The 26,837-nt window shown below is 47.1% G+C and overlaps 1 protein-coding gene across 2 annotated transcripts; it reads left to right on the plus strand.

Moving 5' to 3' along the window:
• Positions 1-1,874: 1,874 nt before the first annotated feature.
• TRAFD1 (TRAF-type zinc finger domain containing 1) lies at positions 1,875-25,837 on the plus strand. 2 transcript variants are annotated; one of them, XM_031948615.1, is made up of 12 exons: positions 1,875-2,041; positions 2,924-2,984; positions 18,406-18,541; positions 18,634-18,687; positions 19,888-20,353; positions 20,659-20,895; positions 21,382-21,452; positions 22,401-22,652; positions 23,388-23,523; positions 24,090-24,423; positions 24,592-24,664; positions 24,877-25,837. In XM_031948615.1, exons 2-12 carry the CDS (start codon positions 2,941-2,943, stop codon positions 24,925-24,927), a joined length of 1,854 nt encoding a protein of 617 aa, XP_031804475.1. In that variant the 5' UTR covers positions 1,875-2,041; positions 2,924-2,940; the 3' UTR covers positions 24,928-25,837. The 2 variants fall into 2 exon arrangements, with proteins under 2 accessions (XP_031804475.1, XP_031804476.1); XM_031948616.1 differs by having other exon boundaries at positions 20,662-20,895.
• The last annotated feature ends 1,000 nt before the right edge of the window (positions 25,838-26,837 follow it).

Consider the following 26,837-nt stretch of genomic DNA (forward strand, 5'->3'; position numbering starts at 1 on the left):
TTTATTGAAATAATGTGAAAAAAAGTCTTCTCCCACACCACAATTTAAGAGTTTTGTTAAATGACCTGGCTTCAAATCTTGATTTATTTATTTAGTAGCTGTGTGATCTTGGACCTTAGTTTCCTCATTTGTAAATGAAAATTCCTATTAGATGGTTACTAATATCCTTTCCAATTCACACTATGTTTGTGATTCTGTGATCCAAGGGGAAGCCAGATGGGATTTATTGGGTTTGGAGACAAAGAATGCTATTTGAATTTACCTCAGACATTACTCGTGCATCTTTAGACAAGGAATCTAACCTCTTTCAGCCTCAGTTTGCTTGTCTGTAAAGTGGGAATCATAACACCTACTCCCAGAGTTGTGGAGAGGATCAATGTAAAGTACTTTCCCAAGCTTAGGATGACATATAAGTGCTAGTTATGATCCCGAGTTCTTATCTGAGAGTATAGAATGGCTGCTCACTGGTATGTCCCATGACCACCATAGTTTCCAAGAACTATGTCAGATTTTTGAAAGTTTTGGTAATGAATTATTTGTATCACTCCCATAAAAGTCACCTTAAGTAAATAATGATTGATTTGTATTTTCTGCTTCCTGCATGCCTGACACAAAGTCAACAATCATTTATTAAGTACTTGCCATGTGCCAAATTCTAGAGGATACAAATATAGGCAAAAACCAATTTTCTAGGAACTTTGGCTAACCAGGCAGACTATATGCAAATACATTATGTGCAAATCAGATATATAAAGGATAAAGTGGAGATTAGGAGAATTTAAGAGGGCTTCTAGCAGAAGGCTGAGATTTGGAGAGTTGGGCAAGCTGGGAAGGCTGGGGGTAGATGAGGGAGAGCATTCTAGGGAAAGGGGATAGCCTGGGGAAAAGATAAGAGTTAGGTGGGAGGAAGAACAGTTGAATTAGGGAAAGTATGAGTAAAGTTTAAGAAATTAAACAGAGGGTTTTATTTGATCCTAGAGGTAATGAGGCGCTGTAGTTTAAGGGCTGACATAAGCCATCCATTCATCTTCCCTCTCTCGCTCCCTCCCTCCTTCTTTCCTTCCCTTTCTTCTTCCTTTCCTCTCCTCCCTCTTTCTTTTCTTCCTCCTTCCCTTTTTCTTTCCTTCTCTCTTCCTCTCTCCCTCCCTCTCTTCTTTCTCCCTCCTCCACTTTTCTATATTTCTATATATATTCTTTCTTATCTCTGAATCCTTCTATCTACCCACTTTCCCATCACTCTGTTCCTCAATCTACCTGCCTATTTATCTAATAATGTGAAGAGGCGCTTATAATGTATTCCACAGGTCCCAGGAAACCAGCCGAGTGTAATGAATCGGGGAGCCTCATGGCCTGATGAATATTTAAATATATGTTAAATTGGACAATTTCTCAAGGTAACAAAATAACTCCCCCGCCCGTCCGCAACGTTACAACTTCCAGGGCCCACTGGCAACATCGTCCTGTGGTTTCAGCTCCGCCTCCTTTTATCGGTGGGAAACTGAGACAAAAGGGATGCGCAACTGCATCAGCTAATAGGAACAATCCTAAAGCGGTCACGGCCCATTAGCATTTATTATTCGTTATTAATTAGTAATTAATTAGTTGTTAATTATTAGTTAATAATTGCAATCATAATTGCGAGTCTGGCAACACCTTTAGCGCTGAGGAGAGTGCCTTCCAGCCTTTGTAAACACCTGCGAGGTTGAACGTCAAAGCCCCAGCCTCGCGGGAGGCGGAGCCGCCAGGAAACGGACACGCCTCTCAAAGGCTTGGAGAGCCAATCGGAGGCCAGGGAGAGGGGCCGAAAGGGCTCTCTGAGCGACGGCGGATAATAGCCAATGAGCGTCAGGCCGGTTCTGAGGAGGAACCAATAGGGGCGCGGCTGCTGGCGGTGGCCGGAAGCGGCGGCGGTTCTAGGGCGGTTGTTGAGTGCGGAGGCAGAGCGGGACTGTTGTTGCTGTGGCCGCCGCCGCTGCCCTCGCTGCTTCAGCCGCTGCCGCCGCCGCCGCCGGGGACGGGTCCTTTTCTGCCTCTCTCCCAGGTGGGCCGGAGCGGCCGTGGCCCCCGGGGTGGGGGTGGGGGGCCGCTCTCGAGCTCCGGGATAACGGGGCTGGGGGAGGGGGCGGGTCCGGCCGGAAGGGTCCTCCGGGCCCGAGGCCGCGGGCTTGGAGGTTCCGCCCGAGCGCGGTCTCCCCCCCCCCCCCCCCCAGGCCCCGGGCCGCGCGTGGGCCTCCCGCCGCGGCGGGGCGGCCCGGGAAGCGCTGGGCGGCCCGGGAAGCGCTGGGCGCGGGCGGGCGGGGCTCCCGTCGCCGCCGCTTTCCGCTGGCCCGGGGACCCCGACGGAGACAGTCCTCCGCCTGCTCCCGCGAGCCCGGTTTCTTTCCTCCCTTGGTCGGGCGGGGATCCGGCGGCCGCGCGGGGAGGGTCCGAGGGAAGTCCCGGAGCTCCAGAAAAAGGGAAAGACTGTAACCAGCACCAAGAGGGGCTTGGGCGCAGTCCTTTGGGCGCTCGCGCCGGGCGCAGCCCCAGGACCCGGGGAGATTGGGGTTGGATAATGCGCACTTCGGGAAGGGACCGTGGCGCCGCCGGGGCAGGACCCCCAGGGCCCAGAACGCCCCCTCCAGCTAGCCTGGGGCTCCCCTTGCAGCCCTTCGGCGTGCTCCTGTGAGATGCGTTAAATCAATGCCCCAGAAGCCCCCGCTCTGGCCTCAGCCTGTAGCCCTCTTAGCTGGCGCTGTCTCGTGCTCCCTTTATGGGAGAGGATTGGGAAGGACTCAACCTGTTGAGGATTCCCCGATACCCTCGGAGCAGCGACGTGCCCGCGGACGGCTCTCTGGGGAAGCCCTCTACAGAAGCGGCTGATGTGTTGGTTTCCTCTTGGAACTGAAAGTGAAGGTGCCATCTTTTTTTTCCTTTTCTCCAGACTTTGACAAGTTAAAGATGGCTGAAGTGATAAAACAGGAAACTCAGCTGTGTGACAACTGGTAAGAGATCCTGATGTTTTAACCCTGTGAGCTGGCATCTCTTGTCCTCCCCACTGACCCTTCCTCCCCACACTTCCAAAGTTTCCCTGGTGCCCTGTATTTCCGGAGGATCGAAACGACATCGCTGTGTTGGGGTCAAGGCACATTAACAGGTGGAGGGGAGATGGCTCTAATTTTGGGCTACCTCAGTGCTTTGCTATGGCACTCTGTGCCTGCTGGCCCTGTGCCAGTGCCCCCCACTCTCTCAGTTGATTCCCGAGTTCCTCAGAGACCCTGAGAGTTTCCTTGTATTACCTCTTCTGACCTCTCTGTGAGCGCTTGGTTTGTGCGAGTTCTCGGTGAAACAGTCTCATAGGCAAGTGTGGGTCTGGCATTCCAGCCACCTCCTTGAGGGCAGGGACTGCTTCCTTTTGGCTTTTCTAAATGCTGAATCCAGTGCTTGATCATGGTCAGTTAGTGCAGGCAGGCATGTTGGATCTAGCTGTGTGATTTGCTTTTTGTAGAAATTTGCTGCTGCTTTTGAAGGATTGAAAGCCTGTGGGCTTTGAGGCTAGACTAAGAGCTTTAGATGAGTCTGTAAGTAGCTAGATTTGGGTCAAGTGCTCTTCTTGATCATTGGAGTATTTCCTTTCTGGGGATGGACAGGGTAGGAGAGTGGGGCTCTTGCTGTTTGCTGGGGGCCCTTCCCCTCTTGGGTCTTGTTTCCTTCTCTGTGAAGTCCATCAAGGAGAGGAGTTGTATGAGATGAGATGCTCTGGAGGCTTTTTCCAGGTCTGGCAGTCAGTCTGCTATTCTACCCCAGGAAACGTGGTAGACACATAGATCCTAGAGCTAGAGTGCTCCTTAGTGGTCATCTAGTCAAACTGCACTATTTTATTTTTATTGGTGAAACCCAGTTTTGTTTCATTTTCAGGTCTGCATCCTTTCTTTCACTTTCCCCTTCTCACAACTGAGAAATCAAGAAATACAAAACCTGTTACAAACAGGTATTCAAGGGAAATAAATTCCCTTACTGGCCAATTTCCTCGTTTTATAGAGGAGAAAGCTGAGACCCCCCAAGAGGTTTGGTCTCTGGTTCCAAGGTCACAATAATGGATTGATAAGCCATAAATATGACTGGAATTTTAATATCAGTGGTGTGTCATGGGAGATGTAAGCTTTATTGGATTGGCTTTCTGGGGATTCCCATTGGAAGTCCTTCCTCCCCTCTTTCCGCTCTTCTCTCCCGGCACAAAAACAAATCCCATGAACTGCTAGAGATTTTTCAGAATCTGTTTATATAAAGTCCTAGGATGAAAGAGTGACTACCATGTCTGCTTCAGGTATTCAGGAAGGTGTGATATTTACCTCTTATGTGGATCTACATGACTTCTCTTCTCCCCTCTTTTCAGCCTGTCTTAATCAGGATCTGCAGATTTGCTGTGCAGAAAAAGCTGCCTATAGCCCTTGGTTTCTCTTTGAATGGAATTAAGACCAAACCTAAACATCACACTATGCTCAGAAATCTTGAGTGGCTCCCATTTACCTCTTGGATAAAATCCCCTGGTCTTCCAAGGCCTGTCTCTTATCTGCCCCTCCCTCCCATGAAGGTTTTCAGTCTTTATTACTCTTCTTTATGAGCTTTGTTCCATTCACAGAAGCGGAGCTTGGGAGCTCTTCTCCAGACAAGCAGCAGGCTCCCTCTGCTTTCTCTCTGCTTTTGCCCAGGTGAGGTTTATGCCTCCCTGTACTCCCTTGGGATGCCTTGAAAGCTCAGCTTGGGGCTGCTACCTCTGGAAAGCTTTTCTGTGTTTTGTCCGTCTCCTTTCTGAAAACTGCTTTGGGCAAGAGACAGTATAGAGTCAATGATTTGAGGCTAACAGAGAGGTGCTCTTTGTGTCTCTACCTCCTAACTCGGTGCCTGCTGTATAGTTGCAGGGCTGAACCGATACTTGTTGAATTAAATTGAGGCAAGGGATTATGTCAGTTTCCCTCCCTTCTAGCCTTCGTAATTGTCTCCTTCCCTCCCTTCCTATCCTTTCTTTCTTGTGGTTTTTCCTATTTCTTGTTATCGAGATGGTGCAGCCCGAGTCTTCATTGAACGAGACGCTTGGAATCTCATCACTTCTTGTTGTTGCAGTGGTTTTCTGCTTGGGCTTCGTGCCTCCAATTTCTCCTCTCTTCCCCCCCATCCGTCTCTGGACCAAAGCTGTGCAGTGATTGCTCACAAGATTAGATTGGGATGGGGTCCATTCTCTGCTCAAGGAGCCCCTGTCTCCATACTTCCTCCATAACCCCCCCCCTCTGGGGGGGTCCCCCAGAGACCCCTCTCTGCTTGGCACATTAAGCCGTTCACTGTCCAAATCTAGCCTATCTTGCTGGGCTCTCGGGCTCCTCCAGCTGAATTGGCCTTGGCCCTCTCCCCCATTCACAGCCTTGCCTGCCCCCCAGCTCCTCTTAACCTCTGCTTCTTGGAACCCCATGTGTCCCCTCTCACACAAGGCCTTTGCTGGTTCCCAAGGTGTGGGCCTTCTGTCCAATCCCTAGATTTTTGGTTTTTTGTGTCTTTCTGGGTAGTCCCTGAGGACATAATTCTCAGTGGATTGTGGGCTGGGAGTGAGGGGACTGGCTTGCTTTCATAGGGTGCTGGTAACAGTACACAACAACAACACTTGATTACTTGTTGATTCTTTTATTGGAAAACATTAGTGCTGCCTCTGATGTTGTTAGGTTATCATGAATTTAGTCTGGGAAAGGACTTTTTCCCAAGTGAGAAAACCAGTACCACCCCTGGAAGCAGCCTTCAGGCCCCTGGCAATGTATAAATAGCTGTGCAGAGTCACCAAGGCTGGGCTGTTGCTACCTTACAGCAGAGCCAATGAAAACAGGGCGATTTAAAGCAAAGCTATTTATTTAAAGAAATAGCTCAGGCAACAAGGAATGTGACTGAGCGCCCTCCCGCCTACAAATACTGGGTCCAAGCTATAAAACCTTTGGCTTGTTTTCCCCATTATTCTTACTCAGTAAAAGGTTAAGATAATTTTTTTTTTTGTTATGCAAAATTGGAGCTGGAATCAAGCTGAGAGGCACAATCAGGACATTCTCAGGGAAGGAGAGGAGTTCATTATGATTGATGGCATCTAACTGGACATGGTCGGGGACTGAGATTGTAGCTTTTCCTTTGCAGGCTTGCTTCTGGTCTGGTGGGTGGAAGGGAGGTGAACAGTGGGGTAGTTACTGAAGATCCTTGAATTATTGTCCTCTTTGTCTAAACGCTCATTGCTGTCTAAGGTGAGATTTCATCGATGATTCATCAATCAGCCCATCCTCTGGGGTTTGTGTACTTGTGTCTAGACGTAGAATAGAAAGGCAATGTTCTCTTCTCATTTACCTCTTAACAGCAGCCCTGCCTGTCTCTTTCTGTAAGGACAGAAGAAACCCTGAGATTTCACATATACACAATGCATATACATAGATATAATCAAAACACATAAATATATCAAGTGCTACCTCATTTTATTAACTAGTACTGGCACATTTTGGGGGGATGAGGGATATGATTCTTTTCATGATTATGCCTTTAAAAACTTTACCTAGCTCGAGCAGTTGTTTTGCTCTAAATATCTTCTGTCCTTCTCCACTTCCTCAACTAAGATGTGTAAATCGACCAATATCTTAAGGATGGTTGGATTTTCAGCAGAGTTTAAAGATCTTGCTGTGATTATTTCATCAGAGTGGTCAGATCTGATTTTAATAAGATTCAGAGAAATTTTATGTGAATTGGTAAAATCCAACAAAAGTACGCAGAATATGACCTGTTGCTGTCTGTAATTTTTTTAAATGGACTTTCTTTTTGTTATGAATTTTTAATTCCTTTTTTTTAAAAATTGTAATACACATTGCCTTATAAATCATGTTGGGAGAATAAAAACCAGAACAAAAGGGAAAAACCATGGAAGGAGAAAAAAAACAACAGAAATGTGTTGTGTTGATTTACATTCAGTCTCCATAGTTCTTTCCAATTCAAATGGTATTTTCTCAATTGGGATTGCTTTGGATCATTGAACCTTAGTTGATCATTGTACATTCTTGCTGTTATTGTGTACAGTGTATTCCTGGTTCTGCTTGTTTCATTCATGTTTGTGTAAATCTTTCCAGGCCTTTCTGAAATCTACTTGTTCATTTTTTATAGAACAATAATAATCCATTATCTTCATGTATCACAGCTTATTCAGCCATTCTCCAGTAGATGAGCATCTAGTCATTTTCCATTTCTTTGCACCACAAAAAGAGCTTTATGCACATGTGAGTCCTTTCCCTTCTTTCAGATTTCCTTGGGATACAGATCCAGTAATGGCACTGCTGAGCCCTTTGGGCATAGTTCCAGATTGCTCTCCAGAATCGTTTCACAACTCCACCAACAATATATTAGTGTTCCAGTTTTCTCACATCCCCTCCCACATTTGTCATTATCTTTTCCTGTTATCTTAGCCAATCTGAGAGGTATGAGGTGCTTGTCTGGTGTTTTGTTTTCCTATCATATACATTTTCAAATCCTGTTTTCCTCTCCTTTCCCTCCCCATCCTATTCCCCCATCTCCCAAAAGCCATCTCTCAAAACAAAGGAAAATCAGAGTAGGGAATATTGGAGCACAAATACCAGCTTGCAGTGGAACCAGACTGTGTTCCATGTCCATTCCATGCCCACATCTGTGAAGCGGCAGGAAGCTACCTGTATACAACTTGGTCATAATCAGATGTTGAATTCCTTCCTTGTTTCCTCTGAAGAATCATCATTGCCCATACTATTTTTCTGATTTTGCATCATTTTACATTAGTTTCTGTTAGGCTTCCTGGACTTGTTCTAGATAGTCATTATTTCACATGTCACAATGGGTATCTGCTCTCTTGTTCTTATATAAAAACCATAGTTGTAAATATTTTGATGTATCTGGGACCTCTGACATCCTTGGATGGGGGTGGGGTGGAGTAGATACCCAACAGCAGGATTTCTGAGTCAGACTTTGACCATTTTAGTCATTTTCTTAGCATAATTCCACATTGCTTTCTAATAGGATTGGATCAGTTAGCAGCTCCTTCAACACTGACTTATAACCATTTTGAATCATCCTTGCCAGTTTAATGGGTAGGAAGTACCTTTTGTCTTGTGGTTCTCTTATTCATATGATTGCAATTCTTTTGATAACTGTTCATATCCTTTGCCCTTTACCCGTTGTGAACTGGCTCTTGGTCTTATATATGTAGTCCCTGACCTTTTCCCCACTATCCCTACTATCTTGGGATATTATGTCTTTATTGTAGATATTTGATGTTAGGAACTTTTTTCCTTAACCAATGTACACAATACCTTCTTATCCTAGCTGCATTGTTTTTATTGGTGCAAAATTGCATGTTATCAAGAACTCTTTTACTTTATGTGATTGCCTCTGTACCTTGTTTGGTTATAAATGCTTCTTTAAACATTTAGATCTTTTTTAAAAGATTTTTTTTAAATTTAGGATTTATAATCTTTTCCCCCTGAATAATTTCATGGGTTATATGTCTCTTGTGAGCTTACTATGACATGTGTTGTATGATATTGGAACCTATTTTTTGTGAAACTTTTTTGAATATTCTCAGCAGTTCTTGTTTCTCATATTTGCCTAACACTAGGTTGAGTTGGATAATTTAAAAATTATCCAAAAAAAAAAATTCTGATTTTTTTTTTTCCTTATCCATCTCCTAATGATCCACTATTTTAACCAGTATCTATTTTATAATGTAATTTGAGTATTATTGCCTCATTTTAATCTACCATCCCCTTTCCCCCATTTCCTTTGAAATTCTAGACATCTGTTCTTCCAATTGAATGTTGTCGTTTTATCAGGCTCTGTGAAGTGACCTCTTGATAGTTTAGTATCTAGCATTAAATTTGTAAATTGGGTAGCATCATCAATTTCAATATGTAATTTTTAAAAATTCTTAGGCTTGTGGGGAAATGTTGGTATTCTAGATCTAGTGAGCCCAGATCCCTTGAATCTGGGACTTAGACATTCACTAGTTTAAAAAGAAATAACTACTCATGGACTTCTACCCTTCCCTTTGAGCCACCATGTGGGGCAGATTGGTGGAAAGCAGAAGCATGGTCTGGTCTATGTGGCACTAGCAGCCCCTGGCAAGGCCAGCCTTAGCAGGTTGGAGCCACTCACTCTAAAGATCATATAAGATTTAGCAGCTGCTATTGTAAAGAAAAGTAGTTCAGAAAGCAGGTGATTTACAAGCAAAGATAACATACCACCTAAAACTCAGTATAATCCTTCAAGGGAAAAAACAGATTTTTTAATGGAATAGAAGATTCTCAAGCATTTTAGGTAAAACTGAGTAGATAATTTGATTTTTTTTCTTTTTTTTTTTTTTGGTGGGGGGTGCTGAGGCATTTGGGGGTGGTAACAGCTAGTAAGTGTTAAGTGTCTGAAGTCAGATTTGAAATTGGGGTCTCCTGACTCCAGGGCCAGTGCTTTCTCCACTACACCATCCAGCTGCCCTTAATAGACACTTTGAAATGGAAATTCAGGGACCCAGAAATCTCAAAATTCTCTTTACAGGTGATGTTGTACAGTTGTGTCTAACTCTTTGTGACTCTATTTGGGATTTTTTTGGTATAGATATACTGGAGTGGTTGGCCATTTCCTTCTCCAGCTCATTTTACAGATGAGGAAACTGAGGCACACAGGGTTAAATGACTTGCTCGGAGTTACCCAGCTAGTCCGTGCCTGAGAATAGATTTGAACTGTCTTAACTCTAGGGCCAGTGTTCTATCCACTGAGCTAACTAGTTGTGCCCCATTAAGGTTCATAGAAAAAAAGGTTAAAATGACAGGGGGCATGTAGATGCTTTTGTTTTAATGATCTTAGAAGACAAAAATGGGAGGAACAGTATAGTTTGGGGGAAGAAAAGGATTATGACAATGTTAAAAGACATGTTAAAAGTCATAACAAAAGTACATAAGCTGAACATATCAATCATAAAACCCTTTTCTGTCCCCCCCCCCCCTTCCAGATTTTCATATGGAAGTAGATTAAATTTAAAAGGAAATAGGAGGGGACACATGTAAATGGGGAAAAGAAAATTCTAAGTCAGTAATAATTTGAGAAATAAAAATGAAAACAACTTGATACTCATCAAACTGGTAAAGATGAAAAATGACAAATGTGTTGGAAAGCAGGTTCCCTGTTGCACTGTTGGTAAAATTGTAAATTGATCCACAGGTTCTAGAAAACAACATAAAATGTTCTAAGTCACTAATTTGAGAAATGAAAATGAAAGCAACTTTATACTTCTCAGATTGGTAGAGATGAGAAGAAAAAAATGACACTATGCATTTCAAATTACTAATTGTCTATTCCCTTTTACTCGGCTCTAATACTTCTATACCTACATTTCAGAGAGATCCAAGAAAGATAGGGGAAAGATAGTTTCAGAAATATTTAGAGCCTCTGTGGGGCCAAAAATGGGAAACTAAGACAGTACACCCACCAGTAGACAAAATGGTGAACAAATTTTGGTTACGGAATGCAGTAGAATATTGTTGTGCTATAATATGATGAAATGGACACTTGCAGAGTAAACTTATGAAGTGATGCAGTGTGAAGTGAAAAGTACCAGAACAGATAATGATAGTGATTCAGTGATTAGCAAAGTATGGAGAAAAACAACTTCAGAACCATGATCTAGAAGAGTGAGACACTACTTGCATAACTTTCTGCCAGAAAACTGATAAACTTAAAATGTAGGCACGTTACTGAGCATGGATGTGGGAATGGCCAATAAGGGAATGTGTTTTGCCCAAACTATTTATTTCTGATAAGTTATTATTTTTTGTCTGTTTTTTTCAGTAAGACAATGGGAGGAAGTGATGATAGAAAGCTTATAAAATTAAATTTAAAAAAATTAAAATTGCTTATTTCTAAATCCTGAATCCTAAATCTAAATAATAGCTTTTTATTTTTCAAAATACATGCAAAAATGTTTTCAACATTTACCCTTACAAAAACTTGTGTTCCCCAAAGAGATACTAAAGAAGGGAAAGGGACCTGTGTGTGCCAAAATGTTTGTGGTAGCCCTGTTTGTAGTGGCTAGAAACTGGAAAATGAATGGATGCCCATCAACTGGAGAAGGGTTGGGTAAATTGTGGTATATGAATGTTATGGAATATTATTGTTCTGTAAGAAATGACCAGCAGGACGAATACAGAGAGGATTGGCGAGACTTACATGAACTGATGCTGAGTGAAATGAGCAGAACCAGGAAATCATTATATACCTCAACAATGATACTGTATGAGGATGTATTCTGATGGAAGTGGATTTCTTTGACAAAGAGATCTAACTCAGTTTCAGTTGATCAATGATGGACAGAAGCAGCTATACCCAATGAAAGAACACTGGGAAATGAATGTAAACTGTTTGCATTTTTGTTTTTCTTCCCTGGTTATTTTTACTTTATGAATCCAATTCTTCCTGTGCAACAAGAGAACTGTTCGGTTCTGCATGCATATAGCGTATCTAGGATGTACTGTGACATATTTAACAGGTATAGGACTGCTTGCCATCTCGGGGAGGGGTGGAAGGAGGGAGGGGAAAAGTTGGAACAGAAGTGAGTGCAAGGGATAATGTAAAAAAATTACCCAGGCATGGGTTCTGTCAATAAAAAGTTATAATTATATATATATATATATATATAAAAACCCCAACAAAAAACCAAAAACTTGTGTTCCAAATTTTTTCTCTTGCCTTCCCTATCTCCCCTCTCCCTTAGACAGCATGTGCAATATTTCTATACATATTTTCACATTTATAATGTAGCACAAGAAAAATAAGATCAAAAAGAAACAACAAACATCAAAAAAGGTATAAATACTATGTTGTGATAAATACTATACTCGGTCACCACAGTCTCGTCTCTGGATGCAGATGGCTCTCTCCATCATGAGATCATTGGAATTGGCCTGAATCATCTCATGCTTGAAAAGAACCACATCCATCAAAGTTGATCATCACATAATCTTGTTACTGTGTTGTTGGAATCCTTACAAAGTGTTAAGTCATTAGAATTGATAGAGACAATAATTATCTAATTTAGCTTGGTTCAGTATGATTGATCTGATCCTACAAGGAGATGTTATGGGCCAGAACCTGAAACAAGGTACTAAGTAAATTGAGGAGACAATGGCTAAATCTAGTTTAGCATTGCGTTAATCCTACCACAAATAATGCTTTCCCAGTGATATAATGATTGCTGTGTACTCGGTGTATAGCATAAGCAAGAAGCTCTCGGGGCCAAAGAGCACTCTGGGAGATTGAGAAGCCACGAGTCAGAGTTGAGCTAGAGGCAGGAGGTAGAAGAGCTAAAAGACAAGCTGCAAGAGCTCTTGGAACCAAGGAGGGAGATAGGCCTCTTAAGAAAGCTAACCAGGACCAAGGAAAGAGATAAGACGTGGAAGGAGAAAATAAACGTTTGGATTTTATCAGCTGGCTGCATTTGAAGTGAATTTGCACTTTGAACTGAAACTAAGGCTGCCTCCAGAAAACCTCCCCAAGAAACCTGCTCCCAGAGAACCATTATTATATAAGAGAACACCACACTGTGTAATGTTCTCTTGGTTCTGCTCACTTAAATTACCATCAGTTCATGTAAGTGTCTCCAGGCCTTCCTGAAATCATCCTGCTGATTGTTTCTTATAGAACCTAAATCAGTTTGTTAAAAGTTCCTGCAGTTTTTTGAAAGTCAAGGTCTAGAGAAGTCAATTAGATAATTGGACACGTCTTTTGTCTTCTTTATCCCAGTCAGTTATCATCATATTACAATAAAGTTTTTGCAAGGCAATTTGCCCTTGGGGAAATGAGCTTAAGATGCCACGGAGTGTGTAGGAAGATTTCCATCATGATGATGCTTAGGAGAGATCCCCCATGCTATGGTGATAACTGGAACCTTTGGGAGTTGAGAGATTCCTTTATGGAATTGTGTTATGATGCCAAATGGTACTATGAGAGGCTTGAGAGGCTGTTACCATGCCTTAAGGTTGATTTTCAAATTGTTACATTCATTGTCTAATTTGATCCATATAACTGTGTGGAGGTATTATTATTATTATAGCTTTTTATTTACAAGCTATATGCATGGGTAATTTTTCAGCATTGAAAATTGCAAAACCTTTTGTTCCATTTTCCCCTCTTTCCACCCACCCCCTTCCCCTGATGGCAGGTAGACAAATACATGTTAAATATATTAAAGTATATGTTAAATACAATATATGTAAACATGTCCACACAGTTATTTTGCCGCACAAGAAGAATTGGACTTTGAAATAGTGTACAATTAACCTGTGAAGGAAATCAAAAATTCATGCAGGCAAAAACAGGATTTGAAATGCTATGTAGTGGTTCACACTCATTTCTCAGTTCTTTTGCTGGGTGTAGCTGGTTCTCTTCATTATTGAACAGATGGAACTGATTTGGTTCATCTCATTGTTGAAGAGGGCCATGTCCATCAGAATTGATCATCATATAGTATTTGAAGTATATAATGATCTCCGGTCCTGCTCATCAGTTCATGTAAGCCTCTCCAGGCCTTTCTGAAATCATCCTGCTGGTCATTTCTTACTGAACAATAATATTACATAATGTTCATAAACCACAATTTATTCAGCCATTCTCCAACTGATGGGCATCCAGTTTCCAGTTTCTAGCCACTATAAAGAGACCTGCCACAAACATTCTTGCACATACAGGTCCCTTTTCCTTCTTTAAGATTTCTTTGGGATATAAGCCCAGGAGTAACACTGCTGGATCAAAGGGTATGCACAGTTTGGAGGTAGATACATTAGTGCTCTCCTTTGACCAAAGCCCAGTCACTTAGATTCAGGTGGTTACTTTTAGTGTGTGGGAAGCTCCATAGGAGTCAGTGGTCATAGATGGTAACAGAGTCTGTTACATTTTTAACTATCTTTTAAAAAACCTGTATAGTGTCCAAGAGTCAGAAACTGTCATAGCCCTGTTATATTTGGGATGCTGTCTTGATTTCTGGGTATATTTCAGAAAGGACATCGATAAATCTAAGGGTCCAAAGGAAGGAATCCAAAATGGTCAAGAGCTGAGTGTATGCCATTGTATTTTAAGGAACAAGTTGGTTGTTTAGCCTGGAGAAGAAGGAAAAAAAAGCATGGAGTTAGGAGAGAAGGAGAAATGCTATAACTTCTCAGCTATTTTGAAGGGCTGCTGATAGAGTAGGCATAAGATTCAGTCTCCTTGGTGGCCAGAGGCTAGAACTTTAAACTGTCCAGTAATGGAACTGTACCTACATGGTCAGCTCAGCCTCCTTGGAGCTCCTCCAGCCAAGATTGGATCAACCTCATCTGGGATTGGAACAACCTCATTTGTGGAGAGAGTGGTCAGGAATCTGCCTCTGAGTTATTTGCCAGTTCAGAAATTTCTCTGGCTTACCTGTGGCCTGATAGCTGGAGTCTGAGCTTGCACGTGATCACTGAGCCCAGCCCCCTCTCCATCTCTTGGTAAGCATCAGATGAACAACTTTTATAAATTGTAAGTTGCTTATGCAGACCTGTTATTTTATTATGTGGTTTCTTGATCCTTTTATGTCTTTGAAGTAAAGCTATTTTCATGCTAAAATGTTATTTCCCCATTAACATACTCCTCCCCATTTTGAGAATGACTGGATTAAGACAATCTCAGCCCTCCAGGAGAGTATATTTTAGTAGGAGAGAAAAGTTGTGATACTTGTGTTGTTTTGGTTGAAGTATATGGAAATAATCATCTTTGCGAGGCCAGATTATTTCCAGATACTTCAACCAAAACAACACAAGTATCACAACAAATTGAATCCAGAACTATTTCAGAATTTCTCCTGCCTTCTGTTAAACCAGACTTTAAAGAGATTTGCAAAACAAGGCCATTCTTGTAATATTTTTGTTTGGAAAATAATGAAAATAACACATGCAAAATTATTTTTAAATGAATTGGTAAATTTTAGAAAATGTTTTGATTTTTAATATTGTAAATAACTAAATAAGCTTTTTAGAGTCTTTAAATTTGTAAAGGGATCCTGAGATCAAAAAGTTGTTAATTTCTGTTCTAATTTATCTTTTTCTTTCCTTCATTCTAATAGTAGAAGCTCAATTAATGTTAATTGAATGGAATTGGTTCCTTGTTATTTGAGTTGGGTGTGTTCTACTTTTGGGCAGGGCCAGACTTGGAAAAACCAAACCTGGTCCAGACTTCTTGGCAGCCAGGCTTGATGTTATTGGTCTTGATTGGGCAAAACCAGAAGACCAAAAAGAAGAGAATTAGCTAGAGGGGACCTTTAAGAATGGGACTTTTCCTTTTTTGTGTTGTGTCCTTTTTTGGTTGCCTTGGGCATTTGAGGGAAGTTTAGGAATCCTTTCTTAGACTGAAGATGTTAAAAGCATAAAATACATAAGGCTTCAAAGGAAACCAGTGATATTGAAATAGTTTTCAGAATGTTATTTTCTAAAAACCAAGTAAATGTTTCCTAGGTCAAGAACCACTGCTGTAGAATATATAGTTAAAATTTCCCTTTATTGAAGAGGGAGTTGGCACATAGTTGGCTAGGTGACTTTAATAACAGATCCTGGACCAGAACCCAATGCTTCTTAATCCACTGCAGAGGTCCAGGTTCTCTTTAGGTCTGGAGCAGATGTTATTCAAATCGGCCTGCACCTTCAGAGTTCATTGAGGGATAAATACAGAGAGATTTGAAGTTTGTTGTTCAGTAAAACTGTGTGCCTCAGTTTCCTCATCTGTAAAATGAATTGGAGAAGGAACTGGCAAGCCATTCCAGCATCTTTGCCAAGAAAACCCCAAATGGGGTCAAGGAGAGTCTGACAAGACTGAAATGATTGAACAACATAGAAGCAGCACAGGATTTGGAATGAGCTGAAATCGGATCCTGTGCCGGTTGCATTAGATTAGATATGTAAGGCCCTTTGCAATTCTTTTTCTACTTCCCTTCCTCCTCATACAACAAATAATCCAATATGTTAAACGTGTGCAGTTCTTCTAAACATATTTCCGCATTTATCATGCTGCACAAGAAAAATCAGATCAAAAGGGAAAAATGTGAGAAAACAAACACTCAAAAAAGGTGAAAAATACTAAGTTGTGATCCACTCGGTTCCCGCAGGCCTCCCTCTGGATGCAGATGGAACAAGTCTGTTGGAACTGGCCTGAATCACCTCTTTGTAGATAAGAGCCACGTCCATCAGAATTGATCATCATGTAATCTTGCTGTTGCTGTGTATAAGATCTCCTGGTTCTGCTCATTTCACTCAACATCAGTTCATGTCGGTCTCTCAGGCCTCCTGATCATTTCTTACAGCACAGTAATACTTTATAACATTCATAGACCATAACTTATGGCATCCACTCACTTCCCAGCTCCTTGCCACTACAAAGATGGCCTTTCATGGGAGGAAAGTAATAGCAAAGGTGTGGAGGCCGAACTGACTTGAGAATGCTTGTTGGTGGTAAGAGGGAGACCCAAGTAAAATGGTGTGTTCAGGGAAGACCAGCACCTTTGTTGTGAAGGCTGCTGAGTCCTGTAAAGGGCTGCTTTTCCACCTTGTGTGACCCCCTGCTCCCCCGTGGCTCCGAGGAGCCGTAGCACGCACAGTGGCCACATCCTGGTGTACCATTATCGGCAGTCGGCTACACAAGGTGGTGGGGTAACCAAGGGACCTCACGTCCAATGGTGAGTCAGGGAAGGTCTACCCCCACTTCCCTGGTGGGTGAGAACGAGTGGGTGCTGTGGAGCTTGGCTGGACATCGCAGATACTGGGGTCATCCACTGCATCTCAGGTCACCCCCAGGAGTCCTGATTCTCCCTGGAGAGAGGGAGACTGACGATTCCATGTAGCTCAGCCTCCCTCAGATCCAGTTTACTCACGAGTTGGGAGACGTTGCCAACTAACACAGAGATGTCATTTAGTTGAGAACGAAGGATGCCAGCCGACCGCCTTGGGGAGGTCGGGGCGTTGGGCTCCATTGTAGGAATGAGCGTGATACGAGCACTGAGAAGGCACTTCCGGGGGGGGGGGGGGCGGTGACGGGCTGAGCGCTGTGCAATGTCTTGGATCCTCACACCAGCCTGGCATGGAGGTGCTGCTCCTCATTTCACAGTAGCAGATGGGTTAAGGGGCATGCTAGGACCTGCCTGGATTTGTACTCGGGTCTTCCTCCTTCCAGGCTGGGTACTAATGGTAAGGAAAGGCTCTTTGGGCTCATGTGTTTTTTCCTTGTGTCCCATGAAAGAAATAGGTTTTCTTTTTTTTTTTTAATTTGTTTTCATACCATACTTTCTAAATTCAAGCCTCCCTTTGTGATAGTGAAAAACAGTTAAAGCAAAACCTCCCCAAGACCTAGATTTTGTCTCACCCTTGACCTCACCTGATAGCATTGGCAACCAGCCAGTCATGGACCATTGTTCTTTTTATGTATGGGGAGTGGGGACACAGACAGACCCCAGAATCCAGGTGGCCAGGGCTGGTGCTGGTGGCTGTCAATCCCTGTTGCTCTTGTTCACTGGGCTTCCTGGAATGCCTGCTCGTTGGAGCCGTGTTGTTCCCTGGCTTTGTGAGGGGGCAGTTTCCAGTTCTTTGCTGCTGCCATGAAAGTGTTGTGGCATTTTGTTAACAATAATAGCAGCCAGCTTTTAGAGAGCGCAGACTTCCTGTCCCCATGTCCTTGGATCTCTGGGTGGCAGGGTTTGGCCTGGAGGGTCATTTCTTGGCATAATTGTAAGTTGCTTATCAGAATGCTTGGTATCCCAGAATCCCATGGTCCCTTCATTTTGCCACATTGCAAGGTATGAGGTAAAATTACTTCAGTTGTAACTTGCCCTTTTCTGATTGGGAACAGGAAACAGTTTCTGGTTGTCAGTAAATAGCTTGCACTTGTACTTGATCCATTAATCAGGAAACCTTGATTACATGGTGAGACCCAGACTAGCGTGGGGAGAGGAAGGTGGCCACCGCTGACCTCCAGCAGCTGGTTTATCACACAGGTTCCACTGGAACTTTCTTGGAATTTAGATTTCTGAACTCTGCCCCCTTTTTTTCCCCTTGTATGTTTCCTTCAATTAGCCAGCTCTATGTTATGAGATAATTGTGAATTACTCATTGAGAGAATGATACTCGGTTAACTCAAAAACTTTCATTGTTCAAAGTATAGGAGATGAGAGAGTAAAGTAGAAACAAGGGAAAAGGGGGAGTTGCTCACCCTGAGACCCAATCTGAAGGGCTCGAGGAGCAAGCTTGGAGCTCAGACAGTTTGATGTTGCAGTTGGAAATGGGGGAAAAGGGATGCAGCTGTTGGGAAATAAATATGCTTTTGTTTTGCTTATTTCTGTAGCAAAAGAGAAATTCCCATGCCCAATTTTACTATTCATGAAATTCATTGCCGACGAAACATTGGTGTATGCCATGTCTGCAAGGAGCCGGTCCCCAAATCGGAAATGAAGGCCCACATGGAGCTGGAGCACAGCCAGGTAGCACCATCACCCCATCTTGTTGACAGTCCAACAGTACGGTGAGGTTACCTTCAGAAAACAGACTTCATTCTTCTCTCCTCCCTCTCTAGGTGACCTGTAAGTGCAACATGAAGATGGAAAGACGGCAGTTGGCGAATCACGAGGTCGGTTCCCTAACCCTTCTCAGGGACTTGGAGTTTGGGTCTGGCTTGGTCACGTCCACACCTGCAGCCTCCTCCACTCACATTGGTTCAGATGGCCGGGCTCTTGGGCATCTGCCTTCAGAGCTCCACGGTCGCTGTTGCTCAGTGCGTCTGTCTGTTTGTGTGCGAGCTTCTGAGCGTATAGACTTATTAGGTGATGTGTGTAACAAATTGGGACCAGACCCCTCAACTCTGGCCCTGCTTCATTGTTGGAAGTTGGAGGAAAAATTAGGGACTTTCTGAGTTGGGAAGGGGAGAGCAAAAAGGTGCGTTTCCCTGGAATTAAATAGAGGTATCCCCGTTCCCCCAAGTACCTATAAACAATCAAAGGAACATGGAAATAACAACTAATTAACCAGTACAGGGCCGGTTTTGGAGACATAAGGGTTGAGAAAAGTCCTTGCATGCATCTTGGTATGTAACTGGCTTTCTGCTCATCCCCAACCTCGGTTCTTGGTTAAGGGTCTCTGGGAGGCAGGGAGAGGGGGTCCCGCTTCCGGGCCACACAGTGCGATAGTGGTCTCAGAAGACAGAAGCTGGAGCAGATCCATAATAGAATAGAAAGGGAACTGAGCTAGCTCCAGAAGGGAGTTACAAGATGGAGTCGTTTCACTTCACTCAGTTATCTCCTCAGTTTCCTCACTGGCATTATTATTTCAGTGCTAAAGGTGTGGAAAGCTTGTGAATTTGGAGCATTCCTTGGTTCTCTCAGCATTACGGCTGTATGTTACATGAGCCTTAGATGCTGCTGCATTAAAATTAGAGCCTTAAGCTTCAGAGATAAGAAATGGGTGCATTCTCATCACAGCGGCCTTCATTCCTTTGTACTGATTTTTATGATATTTCTGTTGAGGCATAAAATTTCATTTTGTTCCTAATCACCTACATATGTTACGGCTTGGAGCAGTCGCTTAAAGTAGTGCCGTGCACAAGTACATAAAGATCCTGAAATGTTTTTCTAGTCCACAATCTCCCAACTTTCCAAGCCAAGCCAAAGCAGGAGCTTTGAAAGCTGAGAGTTGGGTGGGTGGCCAGGCACTTGTGGTAGGGGCAGCTGAGTGGGAGGCCGAAGTACCGCCTCGTTGTCCACTGCTGTCTGTGCTGCTCCCTCCCCCACGGAGGTGACCGGGGCCACTGAGACCAGCCCTTCTTGTCTTGCAGACCCTGGAGTGCCCCTTGAGGCTCGCTGTCTGCCAGCACTGTGAGCTGGAACTTGCCTTCCTCAAACTGAAGGATCATGAGGATTACTGCGGGGCCCGCACCGAATTATGCAGCAAGTGTGGCCGAAACATCATGGTGAAAGATCTCAAGGCTCACCCTGAAGTGTGTGGGAAAGAGGGGGAGGGAAAGAGAGAGGCAAGAGCCAGGCCTGCTCACGGTTATGAGAGTGAGGAAGAGGAGGAGGAGGAAGAGGACGAGGAAGAGGACGAGGAAGAGGAGGAGGATGGAGCATGGTTCATTGCACAGACTGTTCAGAATATGCTGGGGCCTGACCATCCCTCCAGATCCCTGCAGAGGCTCTCGAGGTCCCTGGAGGAACCCTTTTACAGCCGCCTCCTAGCAGACCAGCTAGCAAGAACCCCAAACCGAGGGGCTGGTTCGACCCTTCAACCGGAGCAGAATCGAGGTGAGCCATCCTGGGCACTGGGTAAGTGGAGGAGGGTGTGGTGGGACAGGGCCAGAGGCTCCGGCCCCTGTGCTCCTTGGTGCTGCAGCAGGGCAGAGTCTCTGTGAGGAACAGAGGCCTTGGGTCTTTCCTGAAGGGAGCATTGGTGCTTGGGGCTTCTGGGCTTCTCTCTGTGAGGAAGGAAATGTCCCTGGCAGATCTAGGAGCAGTTCTGCTCTAATGTGCAGTGTGAGGTGGTCACAGGCTGACCCCCAGAGTGCCCGCCTGCTCTTAACATGTCTCTGGGTGCTGGGTTTTTGCTGAAGCAGAGAAGCAGGAGAGGCTCGTGGGGAGGAAAAGCCAGCCATCCCCCCCAGCATCTGGTAATGAAGATGCCCATTTGGACTACATGCTGGCCCTGAGCCTGCAGAGCGAGAGTGGAGCCCCGAGCAGCACGGTTGCCCACCTCGAGGACTTCTGGAGAGCCGTGTGCGCCGAAGACCTTCGCCAGGCCCAGGACACTGAGCCTTTCCTCGCCACAGAGGCTCTCAAAGAGTCGAAGAGTAAGTTGAAAAAACGGAACCTTGACATAAGCAGGCAGACCTGCTTCTGGGTAACAGCAGCTACTGAGCACCTTGTGAAAAAGCAATTCCTACAGTGAAGGGAGAGCCGGGTCCGGGGCTTAGATCTCCCCCATCTCCTCTGAGGTTTCTCAGGAGTTGGATGGAGAAGGGGTGGCAGTTACACGGGTTGATCGTGATGCTGGACTTGGAAGGAAGTGACGGCCTTTATATTATCTGTAGGTCCCAGAAAAAGAATCAGTCTTAACATTACCTCTCACACTGGGGGGCCTTTCTGATTACCTTAATTGAGTGAGCCCCCGGAGGCCTGGGGAGGAGACAGCATCCCATTCGCTCATAGCGGGGGGCTTGGAAAAGCTGGTGACGGGCGGCCCTTGTGAGGGAAGGGAAGGTGGACCACTGGTCGGGTGGGCTGAGGGAGAGTGTGGTCGGTTGGGGCCTGCCTCTGATCCTGTCACCTTGTTGCAGATGAGGAGACCATGCTGCCTTGTGAATTTTGTGAAGAGCTTTATCCTGAGGAGGACCTGATTCTCCACCAGGTGGGTAGAGAGACCTGAGAAGCCCTTCCGGCATGGAAAGTGCTATGGGTGCGGGGCTGGGCCCCCGGGGGGCAGGGCGTGGGCCCAGGAGCACCCTCAGGGGTGGTGCCCGGGTTTACAAGAGCATTACGTAGGCTGCGGCTTTGCCCTGGTGAGGAGCTTCTTTCCAAGGGGCAGGGCAGGGAAGACGTGACTCACCCAGGGTGTTGGGGAGGGCCTGAGCATTGTCTTTAGAAGGTCATTCCTGAGAGAGGGGGACCCGTGAATGGAGACTGGGTGTCCTTCAGTGGTTAATAAAGAGCAAGCCTGAGGGCCCTCCGGAATGCTGGGGGCGAGAGACGTAATGGTGGTGGTTCAAAGACAAACTGGGAGAGAGTCTCGCCCTTAAGAGGGAGAGACAGGGGGATGGATGTTTACCTGTGTCAATACTCAGTACAAGTTCAAGGTCGAAGATTATTGGAAAAGGGGAGCACACTAGCATTTGGGTAGAGGTGGAGGAAGGGCTTCTGGTAAAGGCGACTTGAGGTGACTCTGGGAGGGAGAAAGGGATGAGTGTCTGAGAGAAATAAGGTCTCTGGGAGAGGACCAAGTTTGGGGACACATTCCGTGTCCCATGTTCACTGGGGAGTGGTGCTGAGCGCGAAGCTCTGAGGGATGTGGGAATGCTTTTTGGAGAGAAGCTGAGGAAGTTGTGGAGACGGGAGGGGAGGGGCGTTTGGAGATAGAGCCTGGGGGGAGGGAGACTGTGCCAGTCAAGTGATGGGGGAGGATCAGCAGCCAGGGTGGCAACTGGTTTGAGGGGGAAGTAGCCTTAAGAGGGGGTTGCCCGGGGCAGATGTCAGGGGTTCAGCCCCACCCTGACATCCACCGAGTCCAAAAAAAAAACCTTGGCGGGAGTGGGCCCCTTGCCTTCTCGGGGGTGCCTGACCATCAATCTCTGAATGGCAGACGGGCTGTAATCCTGCAAGTGCCCTGGCATCATTCAGTAAGAGAAGCTCTCCCCCGAGCCTGTCCCAGGACCGTGGGGACCGTGAGGAGCAGCTTCAGAGGATCCTGGACCTGCCAGCCACGCGGGCCAGCAGCGGCAGGCTCCGCTCCCTGCTGGATCTGTCGGCCGCTCCGTCTGGGGAGAGCAGCGTCATCATTCCCTGCGAATTCTGCGGCGTCCAGCTAGAAGAGGAAGTGCTTTTCCACCACCAGGTGGGGCACTCCAAAGGGAGCCAGCAAGCTCCCCAATGAGAGGGCCCAGCCCTTTTTCCTGGCTCAGGATGATGCTCACTGGGCGTGCACCTGTCAGCCAGCTGTGAGAAAGCCATTCCATGGGGCCAACCCCTTCCTCCCCCCCAACCCCTCCCCAGGGACCAGCATGGTCAGGCTCAGTCTGCCCCTTTCCCTGCCCTCTCAAGGAGAGTAACTACTGGTGGGTCAGGCACATTGGTCTTGCCTGTACTGACCATTTGCGGGACCAGAGGTCGGTCTTCTGGCTGTGAGAGCCGTGAGAAAGAATGGGCTTTGTTGCCCTCTTAAGTTCCCTGCCAGCTGTGACGCTGTTTGGTTGTGATCTCCCAGTGTAGCCCATAGCCTTCCTGTCCGAGAACTGGCACAGGGGAGTGACCCTAGCCTTTGCCTGGTGGGGAGCGTGGATGTCCAGGCGGTTTGGAGGCTGGCTTCGGGCCCCTGGAAGGCTCCCTGCTTTTCCAGAGGCTTTTGCTGCCTCTGGGTGACAGATGGTGGAGGTTGCCAATGGTCCAACAGATACTGGAGCTGGCTGGTCCTGTATAGGGGGGAGCTGGGTCCTGGCTTGCAGGGTGGTTGGCACTCCTCCCTGTGCCTGCGACAGGGACTCCTTATGCCGACTTGGGTCCGTTGTCAGCTCCAAACCCAGCGTGGGAGGGAGTTCTCTGGTTAAAAAGGCCAACTTGTGGTTTCTCTTAGGACCAGTGTGACCTTCGCCCAGGTAGCACAGTGCCTGTGGAGTGGTTGCTTCCCGCCTGCAAATCTCTTCCTAAACAAGACAACTTGCAGCCAGAGACATCGCCCGAGCTGCCCAGGCGGCGGGTCCGACACCAAGGTATCCGCCCGAGGCCTCGAGCTCAGCCCGCAGCCCTTTGGACACTGCCCACACAGCCCCTGGCATCTCTTGGCTTGGGTTTAGGGTGGGGGTGGTGGTGCCTGCAGCCTTTGAGCCCACCCTGGTCCTTGAATTCTTCCTTTGGGGAATTCTCTGCAGACCGTGCTCTGGCCAGTGGGTCTGGACTCGGAACATCGATCTGTTTTTAATGATTTCAGAGTAATTCATAAATAAGGAGGTAAAAAGACTTTAGAAATGCATTTGAGGAAGACACAAATAGCCTTGTGTTAGGCGCCGCCATGTCCTCATGCTAGTAGGAGAGAGCTGGTTCAGCTCTCTGGGTGGGCTGTGAGTGTGGACCTGGGGCACAGCTATCACGTGCCCACCTAACTCGGCTGAAATTAAGAATTTTTAAAGGAGTGTCTTTTGTGTTTGTGTCCCCTGCATTTCCCCAAAGATTCCTCCCCCTTCTGGGGGGGCTGCCCCCCGTCTCCTTCCTTGCTGTTGCTGGCTGATTCTCAGCATTGCTGGCCTGCTCACTGCTGCTCTCTCCCCTCCCTTTACAGGAGACTTGTCTTCTTGCTATCTGGATGACATACGGCAGGAAGCAGCTGGCAAAGCCACCTACCCCCTACCCCCCAGCAGGCCCGCCAGCAGCATAGGGCTCGCCCGAAACAGACTGTCCAAAGGAGTGTTGGACCCTCGGCCCGGGCTCCTGCCGAGCCCTCCCCGTGTGCTGAAGGCCAGCAACTTGGAGAGCCTGGAACCCAGAGCGCAGAGTCGCAAGAACCACAGCCCAGCTGCGGGGCCCATCTCCGCCCTTCGGCCCGCTCGAGGCTTGTACCCCGAGAATTATGTGCCCAGCTTCCCCCGGATACCTCCAGTGAGACACGGATTGAGGTGAGTCAGACACTGTCAGCTGGAGGTCCTGGGGCCAGGCTTTCTCTCAGGACCGGGCTCCCAAGTCTGTCTCAGTGGCACTTTCTGCCCACTGGTATTCAGAGCCCTTCCTGTGGCCCAAAGGTCTCTGGCGAGCTGGTTCCAATTCCTTTTCTCTTGGCCTTTCAGTGTGAGAAACGAGGTTGGAAGGAACTCTCGCATCACCCCCACCGCTGCCAACTTCCGAAACAGGACCACAAAGGTAACCTGGGGCCTGCCACTGGGTACCTGCTGCCCTGGCCAAGCAAGGCCAGCTTCTCCCCCCAAGAGATTGCACAGGCTCTGGTTGGGGGTGGTCCGGTGCCCTCTCTGGACTGCCGTTGTTCTAGAGAAGACGTCCTGTGGGTACCAGGGAATTGGGGACGGGCTGCAGGGCAGGGGCTGCTCTGTAGCTAAAAGCTTGTGTCTCCACAGACAAAATCTCCTAAACCAGCGGCCGGGGATGCCGAGGAAGAGGAGGAATAGCCTTGGGGCTGGAGACCTCAGCTTGGCGTTCACCTCCTTCTGTGCCCAGCGGCACCTGCCCTGGTGCGAGATGCCGGCTCTCTGATTGTTCCAGCAGAGAACCTCGTATGGATTTTAATTTTTCTAGGCAGCAGTCATTTTCTAACTTTTTACATTGTGAAGCGGTCAGCGGGGAGGATTGTTCAGAGCCCAGTGGAGACCCCCTCGGCGTTCCGCCTCTGCCCGTGGGCCACAAGGAAGGCCATCTCCTCGCCGAGACGGAGAAGCTGGGCCATGAGAGCCTCCCCCTTCTCAGATGGGCCGCGTGTCTGCAGCATCAGGGAGGGTGGCCGGGCCGAGGCGCCAGACCGGCCCCCTCCTGCCCGCTGGGCTGTCTGTGAAGTCCCCCCGCCACGTGGGGGTAGCTCATCAGTGTTTGGGGGGCCTTCCTGTAGCCGGCCGACCTCGGCCTCTTCTCTGTGCTAACTCTGAAATTCCCATCCTGAACGCGAGACTTCCCTTGGGTTGGGGAACTCCGGCTGGGGGATGTCGGTTCTCAGCGCAAAGTGGGGCTGTCAGCAGCCTCCATGTTTTAAAGGCAGAGGCCCCAGAAGCCCTGCTCAGGTCCTGGGGCGTCCTCCTGGGCTCAAGGAGCAGCGCCCCACAGGGAGTTTGGGGGCGGCCACTTGGGAAATCTCCCCCTCGGCTCCCTGCTGGGGCTTCTGTTTGAACATGGGCCATCTTACTGGGAGCCCCCCTGGTGGCCCCTGGCCCCCAGCAGGGTGGTTCCCCCCACCCCAAGCAGTTCTACAGTTGGCTCTGAAGAGAAAGTTTCAGAGTCCCTTGTGTTTTGGTTGTTGTTTTTTTAATTTTTATTTTTTAAAGTTCCCAACAATAGAAATAAAATTTGTACTTGGAGTACAGCCTGTGACGCTTCCTGGCCTTGGTGTGTTGAGGAGTCAGAAAGGGAGGGTAAGGGGCAGCTGGGCGGAGCACCAGCAGGGAGGACCAGAGTTCAGATGTGGCCTCCAGTGCTTTATACTCTGTGGCCCTGAGCAGTCGCTCAACCTCAGTTGCCTCGCCAAAAAAAACCTAAAAGGGGGTCCCCTCGGCAGTGACACGGGGTAATCTTTCCCCACAGCATTGCAGCGTTGGGGGGATGGGGGGAGGTTCTGCCCATGACTGCAGCAGGGGCCTGCTGGGGCGGGCTATGAGGAGGCGCACCTGGCGTCCTGAGCATCATGGGCAACCTGGAGGAAACCCGTCTTCCTCCACTCTTGCCAGGCAGTGCAAGTTAGTAAACTTCCCCTGAGATGGTACTGGGTGCTGGACCCCGAGGTGGGAGGTGCATCCCCGGGGCTACTGAGGAAGGGGCCACGGCAAACCTGGGAGAGGAGCTAGGGCCCGACTTGGCGCTCACAGGCAGTGCTTACAGCCTCGTGGCCTCAATAACAACATGGGGAGGGGGGAACGCTTCCACCAAAATTAAGGGGAGCGGGCCCTGCAGCTCCAATGTTGGTTTCTCTGAACAGAAGAGGAATCTGGGAACTGTGGGAGTGAAAGTGCGCAATGTGAGTGAGCCGGCCGAGGGAAGGCTGCTTGGGGCTCGCGCTCAACCTTGGGCCAGAACTGATTCTGGTCCATGTGGTTTGATTCTGCCGAAGGGCGCTCATCCCCCCTAGGTGATGCTGGTCCCTGCCAAGGCCCACTCTGGGGCCGGAGATGCAGGTAGGGGATGGGGGGCCTTGCCCTGGGACCTGCTAGGGAAGGATTAAACATCGAGTGCAAAGAAACCGTGATGATAATGGATGGAATTCCAAGCCATGTGGAGGCAGTGAGATCACGTCAAAGCCGCCCACAGTCATTGGCTCTCAGGAACGCGCTCGGGCCTCATTCTCAGCCAGGACAGACAATAACAGGACTTCAGAGAA

This window comes from Sarcophilus harrisii, chromosome 1 (genome assembly GCF_902635505.1).
Source record: "Sarcophilus harrisii chromosome 1, mSarHar1.11, whole genome shotgun sequence".
NCBI classification, from domain to species: domain Eukaryota; kingdom Metazoa; phylum Chordata; class Mammalia; order Dasyuromorphia; family Dasyuridae; genus Sarcophilus; species Sarcophilus harrisii.

Excerpts from the sequence above, each read along its gene's own strand:
- TRAFD1 (XM_031948615.1), top strand. The coding sequence starts at position 2,941 with ATGGCTGAAGTGATAAAACAGGAAACTCAGCTGTGTGACAACTG. Across the intron at positions 18,542-18,633 it reads TGGAGCTGGAGCACAGCCAG|GTGACCTGTAAGTGCAACAT; the intron begins GTAGCACCATCA and ends CTCCCTCTCTAG. Across the intron at positions 18,688-19,887 it reads GGCAGTTGGCGAATCACGAG|ACCCTGGAGTGCCCCTTGAG; the intron begins GTCGGTTCCCTA and ends CTTGTCTTGCAG.